We start from the raw sequence: 8,282 nt of genomic DNA, 5'->3' as shown, positions 1-8,282 counted from the left end.
CATGTGGCACTACACCTGGCCTCACTTTGAAATACCGTCCAAGACAGCTAAGTCAAACATTTGTAGCATACTGACCCAGATTTGGTTACACCTCCAAAGTAGTGTGTCTGCAGAACTCAGAATACCGCCTTACTCGCCTGGGAGAAGAGAGAAAAGCATCTGACTAGGGGGGTTTTGCTTCCTGCCATGGACTTGAATGTAGCAGATCCCAAGTCATTTGTCTTCTCTATTCATTTTTGAGGCAGAGTTTCCTTGTCTCTCTAGCTGGCCTCAAACTCAAAAGCTAGCCCCTGCTTTCTGAATGCTGGAGTTAAAAGTGTATTCCCTGGCCTTTTTTTTTTTTTTTTTTAAAAAGTCCAGACTGGATCAACTAAGAATATCTCCTGTGTCATTTTGTGTGGTAAGAAACCGGGAGACCTGGCCTCCAAAGGGTAAGCATCCTTCCATCCTCAACTTGCTGTGGTACTGTGGGTGAAGTAGCTGTGGTCCACTCAGCTAAGCACACGCTTTACCACTGGCTCACACGCCCAGTAAATGAAGCGTTCCCTCGCACGTATTTCTGGGAGGAGTGGCCATCGAAACTACTGAAAGCATTCTGCCACTGCCCACGGGGACAGTGGGGCTCTCGTGGATGCGCGTGGCCGGGGGTTACTCCCCAGCGGCTGGGGAGTGCGGCGGCCAGAGGCTTTGGTTTGAGTCGCCTTGGCAAGGAGCCAGACACACAGGGCTCACAGCGGCCGGCCGTGGGAGCCCACGGAGACTTGCCTTCCAAAGACACCAACGGGAGGGTGGACAAACATGAAGTCCACCCTGCCATCCAAGCCGCCATAGACCTCACCGCGGGTGCCGTCGGGGGTGCAGCCTGTGTGCTGACTGGGCAACCCTTTGATACCATGAAAGTGAAGATGCAGACATTCCCCAACTTGTACAAAGGCCTCACCGACTGTTTCCTAAAGACCTACAACCAAGTGGGCTTCAAGGGCTTCTACAGGGGAACCAGCCCTGCACTGCTAGCCTACGTCGCCCAGGGCTCTGTCCTATTTATGTGCTATGGCTTCTGCCAACAGTTCGTCAGGAAAGTGGCCCGAGTAGACCAGAGAGCAGAGCTTAATGACTTGCAGACTGCTGCTGCTGGGTCGTTGGCCTCGGCATTTGCTGCGCTGGCTCTCTGCCCCACTGAGCTCGTGAAGTGCCGGCTACAGACCATGTATGAAATGAAGATGTCAGGGAAGATAGCACAAAGCTATAACACAATTTGGTCAATGGTTAAGAGTATCCTCATGAAGGACGGTCCCTTAGGCTTCTATCGTGGACTCCCGACCACTCTAGCCCAGGAAGTACCTGGCTATTTCTTCTTCTTCGGGGGCTATGAAATCAGCCGATCCTTTTTTGCATCAGGGAGACCAAAGGATGAACTAGGCCCTGTCCCTTTGATGTTAAGTGGAGGCTTTGCCGGGATCTGTCTCTGGCTTATCATATTCCCAGTGGACTGTATTAAATCCAGAATCCAGGTTATTTCTATGTTTGGGCAGCCGGCAGGATTAATCCGAACCTTTATAAGCATCGTGAGAAGTGAAGGAATATTAGCCTTGTATTCTGGATTGAAAGCCACCTTGATTCGAGCCATCCCTTCCAATGCTGCTCTATTTTTGGCCTACGAATACAGCAGGAAGATGATGATGAGCATGGTAGAAGAATACTGAAGTGTGCTGATGAGCCCCTGTCAGACAGAGCGCATGAGCATGAGGACCAGAGTTCCAGATGTCAGAGAGTTCAAGACCAACACGGAGTTATCTTTGATTACGAGTTTCGGGTTTGTCTTCACTTCCTCAAATCTCAAACTTTGTGGAGAGAGCTTTGCTTATATCATATTGTTTCTTCCCACGATCCTACAGAAATGTAAAAATCGCCGCCTTTGCTGGTGGGATCTACAGGGTGAACCCGAGACCCTATGTACTTCGTCTCAGTCATCAGGGCTTCTCATAAACTTATATGTGCATCTTGAATGGTTATGTGTTGTGAGTGAAGCATAATTTGGTTCTCTGTTTAGTCTCAAGTATCACCAAAACATTTAGAGTTGACCATGAGTCTGGGTATTGCTTAATCCATCCTAGATGTGGGTTATAGTTTAAAGCCTGCTTAATGTGCATTGCACTAGTCTGTTAAAGTTTTTAACGTCCTTAGGTAACCACCGAGACATTCCTGTTGATTTCTAAGAGAAGAATGGCCCTGTGTACCAGCATGGCTTCCACGTTCTTGAGTAAAATTGCAGAGTAGGCTTCCTGGACTTCCTTCTCTAACCTCAAATAGTGTGGTTCACTTTCAAAGTATAGTTGTATTATACACTGCAATGGTATTGGTAGGCGGAGTTGTGAGCATCAGGCCTTTGGGAAGCAGTGTGGTCTTTACCTGCACTCATTTTTTTCTTGCTCCTCTTCCAAAGTAGCCAGGCTTTAGGTTGAGGAAGGAGCTAAAGGGTTATGCTACTGTGCTTAGATGATCTGTCTAGATGAGAGTTCCCATTAGCTCCCTGTCTCCAGGTCCTAGCCTGGACAGCAATTCACAGTGTTGTGTCCATTCACTGAGGGCTTGCTGATTCACTTTAGGTCACTCACCGTTCTCTGAACCATCATTCATTTTTTTCAGGAAACAGAAAGTAAAGTCAAGAAAAGATTTTGTTCTGTTTGGTGACAGAGAGTCCCGCTGGGTGACGTCATCACTTAGGCAGGACTAGTGTGCGTTTAGTACTAACATTATCACGGTAAGCAATGCAAAGGGGTGATTGACTCTTAAGTTCACCTTGGCTCTATAACTGCTCGCACTACTATCAGTGTTACAGCTTTCTAAATTTGGTTCTGCTGGCCAGAGAGCTTTAATGACACAATATAAAGTAATGAACCATAAGAAAAGTGCTTTTACTAAACTCTACGTATGCATATAAACAGAGACAGTACCTCCCAACAAACCCCTAAATACACCAAAGCAAGATGAAATCCCCCCTCCCCAAATCATGATTCAACTTGCCCTCAACAGACTTAGAATTAAGAAGCTGTTCAGGGACCATACAATTTTAAGAGTCATTCTTTTGTTTTATTTTCCTAGAAGAATATCTCTGTGTAACAGAGCTCTGGCTGTCCTCTGACTCTCAAGTGCTGGGACTGAAGGCGCTCGCCAACATGCCCTGCCCTAGAGTCATTCTTTATACCACTAAAGAAAGCTTCATCTTTCTGTGTTACTACAAGACCAACACGATTTATTTATTATTTTTATTTGTTTATTCACTTTTCATCCTGGTCATAGCCCCATCCCTCAGACCAACATGCCTTTTCAATAACAGGTATTAAATACCTATAGAGCTGAAAGAAGGTGAGGTACAAGTCTTTATTTTTATTTATTTATATTTTATTTTATTTATTTAAAATTTAAAGATACCAGTCTTACTAGTCCAGTCTACATGTGTCCTGTCCCAGGCCTCTAACTTCCTTTTAAAAACTCCATTAAACCATCATGGTAACTCCAAACTATAGTACCAGAGGCAAGATCCAGGGAACCTACATGCTAACAAATAAGAGCTGCTGGGGACAGTTGGCAAAAGGTTTTGCTTAATATCACACCTGGTCTGCTTAGGGTCTACCATTGTTTTTCCACTTATTTGCTTCCAGTTGAAACCATTTGCTATTTTAAGTTGTTTCTGTGTTTAAGTTACATGCATCATTCTTGAGTAGCCAGTACCTAGTGAGCAGTACCTAGTAAGTAGACCTGTTTTAAAGCAGGTTAAAAAATAGGACTGGCTTCTGGCAGGAGTAGGCATTTTAGTCTGCGGAGTCCCCCAGCATATACTGCCTGAGATAGCCTGATAGCTCTGCTTTCAGCAAGCTTTCTTTTCACATGATAAGCATTAAAAGTTTAAATGCCTTCAATAGAAATCTTATGGGGCAAGCAAGAGTGAATGGGAGTAGAAGGAAAGTAAGAAGAAAAATTATCCAATTTAATTTTATTAACCCTTGGTTTAACATCTGGGAACATTTGGGAATCATTTTGGGTTTCTAGGTGAGACAGAATTAAGATTTGAGCAGAGGAAGTGGTTGCGGACAAACTCTGTTGTCTAACCTTAGGTCTGGGGTAATGGGATACCCAAACCGACAAACAGGTATGAGATCAGATCATGAGATCTTGTGACCAGGTGAGATGATTATGGGAAATCCTGGCTCAAGCAATAATCTACACAAGAAGAGAGAAACTTTCCACCAATTAAAAGGAAGGATGGGTGATGTGACCAGGTGACATAGAAAAATATAAAATGCCACAACCTGAGATCCTATCCTCAGACACTTCACTCAAGTCTGTGAGAGCAAGTATTTACTCTAATAAACTTTATCCTAATGAACTTGGCTTGCCGAGGCCCTGTGTGCATCTTGTTGCAATCCCAGTGACAACGTTAAGAACAGAAGATACCCCTGTAATGGGACTCAGATCCCTGGGATTATAAGGTAACATTGTCCTCTCTCATGAGTAGAGATCTAACCCTTGACTTTCTTGGATGTCTCTCTCCCTTGCACTAATGGAGAATCTGTCTTGCTTTCCTTCCCGTATGTTCCCTCCTTTTCCTAGGCTTTTCCCTTAAGGATGAAATCCCAAAGCTTTCCAAAGGCATCCCAGGAAACTACGTTCCTCCCCAGGCTAAGGCAACTCTTTGCTAGGACATGAAGACCAAAGAGAAGGGAGTTTGACAGATTTCAGTCTAAAGAAAAAAATTTCCTGACTTTAACAACTTTTTATTCTCTATTCTCTCTTCCTTTTCCCATCTTTTATGATTTTATCAGCCTCTTCTTCATTTCCAAGGGGTGTTTGGATGCAAAATGTAGCAAGAACAACATCTCTACCACCCACCATCCTCAGTGTCTGTCTGCCCTAGAATGGGCTTCAAATGCCAATGCCCAGAATGTTCTCTTTCATTTCCTTTCATCCCACCATGCCTTGGCCCGTAGTCCTCCATTTTTCTATAAATTGTGTTTCTGCACATGTCTGGCTATTGCTTTACGTGTGCTTCCTCTCTTAAATGCTTTCTCTGTCATGAATAGTGAATATGAGGGCAAAGAGTACTAGTTTTTTCTTTCTTCTCTAACTCCAAGGTTAGGACTCTTTCTTGCGGTACAAAACAGCTTTAGGGACAGCACATTCTTGCATAGGATCCAGGCGTCTTTCTTTGTCCTGTTGATGATGGCTCCCAATGCTACTGGCAAGAACTCCATTTATCCCTTGTCAGTATGTTTAGTGCAAAGTTTTGGAAATAGTCAAACTGTCCACTTTCAGTTTGCACCAAGTTCTTGAATGGTCTTTAATTATTCTGAGGGTATCCTTAAAGGAGTACACTCCTGGCCAAACTATCATCATTTGCAGGATGTGGAACCAATTCCATTGTCCATACTGTCAAGAGGATATCAGAAGTCAATTACTTTGGGGACTCTGCCTAATATGGTACAATCTATTGGCTGCCTATTATTTATCTTAGGATCCTAGACATTAACTTTATCCCCCAATTCCTTTACATGGTTCAACATGGCACATACAAAATTTATGTGGGACTAGGGATGTGAAGGCCCACTTTCTCTGGACATAGAATGGAAAACTCTAAGTAGCTTCTATGCCATAAAGAGAAATGCTATAAAGAACTGACAGAGTCCTCAGTCATACAACCCTGAACATGGTGAAAACTAAGCCAAGTCAAGCCTGCTTAATACTTGGATGGGAGAATAGATAAGGAGATACAGGGCAGTATCGAAGATAGGGTTGATTGGCTGCATCTGATCCTTGAGGTTAAAGATCAAGGCCCCAGGTGTGTCATCTTAGGGATAGCTGATAAAGAAGGTGATACTAGCTCACAGCAAGAACTAAATCTCTGTTTGAGGTGGGACACACACAAATTACAGGGGAGCTGATTTTCTGTTGGAGATGTTGGCATTCAACTAATGGTGAAAACTGAAGGCACCCCAAGAAGACAGTTGTGTCTCTGGGAGAGCTAGGGCTCTTTCTTCCTACTTTCTTGAGGAGATCTCTTTATATGAGTGGACACGTCCTGAGAAACTAGAATCAATTTATCCTCAAACTTTAAAGAAAATTACTTTTCTTTTACAATATGGCCTCAGTACTGAAGATGGAAAGACATTCCCTATATCCAGGCATTCCTTTTAAGAGAAAGCCCTTATTTCCAGAAAGACTCAGTTGAACCCTATTTTAGATGATCTATTCCTCTGGGGAAGTCTGCTTTACCACTTATATATGTTTCAACGATTTAAATTGCAGTGAGGAATTAGGTAAAATCTGGCTTTATAGAATGGAAACTAACAAGACAATTTGAAGTTAAAAATAAATGTCAAAGAATGGCTTTTCTCTTTTTCTTTCTTCCTTTCTTCCTTCCTTTCTTTCTTTCTTCTTTCTTTCTTTCATCAGTTCAAAGCCTGATTCCAGGCCCCTCCCTCCCAGTCCTAACTCATGTCTCCTTCCCCATCTTCCTTCTTCTCAGAGAAGAGAGGCCCCCAAAGGGCACCAACCTACCCTGGCATCTCAAGTGGCATCAGGACTAAACATATCCTCTCCCATTAAGGCCCAACAAGGCAGCCCTGTTATGGGAAAGGGATCCAAAGGCAGGTAACAGAGTGAGATATAGCCACTATTCCCATTTTTAGGGAACACATGTTGACCAGGCTGAACATCTGCTGCATATGTATAGGGGTCTAGGCCCAGCCTATGCATGCTCTTTGGTTGGTAGTCCATGGGCTCAGGTTAGTTTACTCTGTAAATATTCTTGTGGTGTCCTTGACCCCTATGGCTCCCTCTATCCTTCCTCCTACTCTTCCACAAGACTGTAGGCTTCTTTTGTTCTATGGACATTGTCCTTTGCCTTGTGGAAGCCTTTTCACTATAAGGATGGCTTTTCAAAACCATGCATTTCAGGTAGATTTTTCTTCTCTTGTTAAGAAAATTGTTCATTCAAAGAATTAAATGCAAGTTCTGGAAGACAAACTATTGAACAGACACCAAGTCCAAGAGCCCAGTCTTAGGACCCAAGTTCCAGAAAAGGCTGGGCAGGACTAGGTAACACTCTGAAAATGTGAGGATGACAATGCTCCAGATCTAGCCTGCACCGCTGGATTCTCTCAGTTCATTTCTCTTCCGGTCTTTTAGGGAAAATGTAACCATTGAGTAATTCTCCTAGTCCTTCAGAGAAACAGATTCTTTAAAAAAAAAAAAAAGAGTCAAGAGGTTCTTCTTAAGTTCCCAAGAGTAGCCAATATGAAGGCCTGCCCAACTTTAATAATGAAAATAGTGTTTAGTTTTTGATATACCCAACAGGAAAATATAAATAGGAAAATAATGTTCCCAGAAAAACGTTTATCTGGTAAAGTTACTTGCTGCCAAGCCTGATGACCTGAGTTTTAGCTGAAGGACCCACATGGTGGAAAGAGAAAACTGGTTCCTGCAAACTGTTCTGTGACTTCCAAATGTGTGGCATGGCTTCCTTTTCATATACAAAGTACATATATAAAGGCAATTTTAAAAAGTAGGGCTGGTGAGATGGCTTTGTAGGTAAAGTGCTTGATGTCAAGCTTGACAACCTGAGTTTGATTTCTGGAACCCACATAGAAGTAGAGAATTGATCCCACAATCTATCCTCTGACCTTCGCATGCACTCCATGGTATGAGCACTGTAGCATTTATTTGCCCACATACAGTCATAGACAGACAGATAGACTGACTGACAGAGGTCTCCCTCTCTCTCTCAATGTTTAAAATATGTAACATAACGAACTAAATAATTAAATGTGTGAAAAACTCTAGTAGATAATGCCTGACCACTTTCCAAAATGTTTACTTGATAACTGTTCTCATGTATAAGCCATGAATCTCTTGGGTTGCTATGTTTTCCAAGATTTGGCTTTTATGTTTCTTCAGACCTCTGTGTATTTTAGTCTGATTTTCATTGCTATTTCCATGATTAATTGCAAAAATTTTGTGTGTCTCTTCATAGGTTTATATGCACTTTTCCTGTGATATGCCTATATTTTTCATTAATATCCTACTTTTTTGTTTACATTGGTTTAGAATAACACACACACACACACACACACACACACACACACACTTTTGGTGGCCTTGGGAATTGAACCCTTGACCTTGTGCATGGTAGGTAAGTGGATCCACCACTGAAATATATCCTCTTTGAGTGTCTTTTTTGGGTACAGGATCTCACTATGTAGCTCTAACTGAGTGCCCTGGAGCTC

General features: G+C 42.8%; 1 protein-coding gene across 1 annotated transcript; it reads left to right on the top strand.

Annotated features, from left to right (window-relative positions):
- Positions 1 to 497: 497 nt before the first annotated feature.
- LOC127204386 (mitochondrial ornithine transporter 2-like) lies at positions 498 to 1,767 on the top strand. Its single transcript, XM_051163360.1, has one exon. It carries the CDS (start codon positions 894 to 896, stop codon positions 1,701 to 1,703), a length of 810 nt encoding a protein of 269 aa, XP_051019317.1. The 5' UTR covers positions 498 to 893; the 3' UTR covers positions 1,704 to 1,767.
- Positions 1,768 to 8,282: the final 6,515 nt, after the last annotated feature.

The sequence above is a fragment of the Acomys russatus genome, chromosome 20, assembly GCF_903995435.1.
Source record: "Acomys russatus chromosome 20, mAcoRus1.1, whole genome shotgun sequence".
Lineage (NCBI taxonomy): Eukaryota > Metazoa > Chordata > Mammalia > Rodentia > Muridae > Acomys > Acomys russatus.
Note: the sequence above shows the minus strand (reverse complement) of the source record. Positions and strands in the feature narration are given on the sequence as shown.

Bases quoted from the DNA above. Each gene is read 5' to 3' on its own strand.
- LOC127204386 (XM_051163360.1), top strand. From the start codon at position 894: ATGAAAGTGAAGATGCAGACATTCCCCAACTTGTACAAAGGCCTCACC.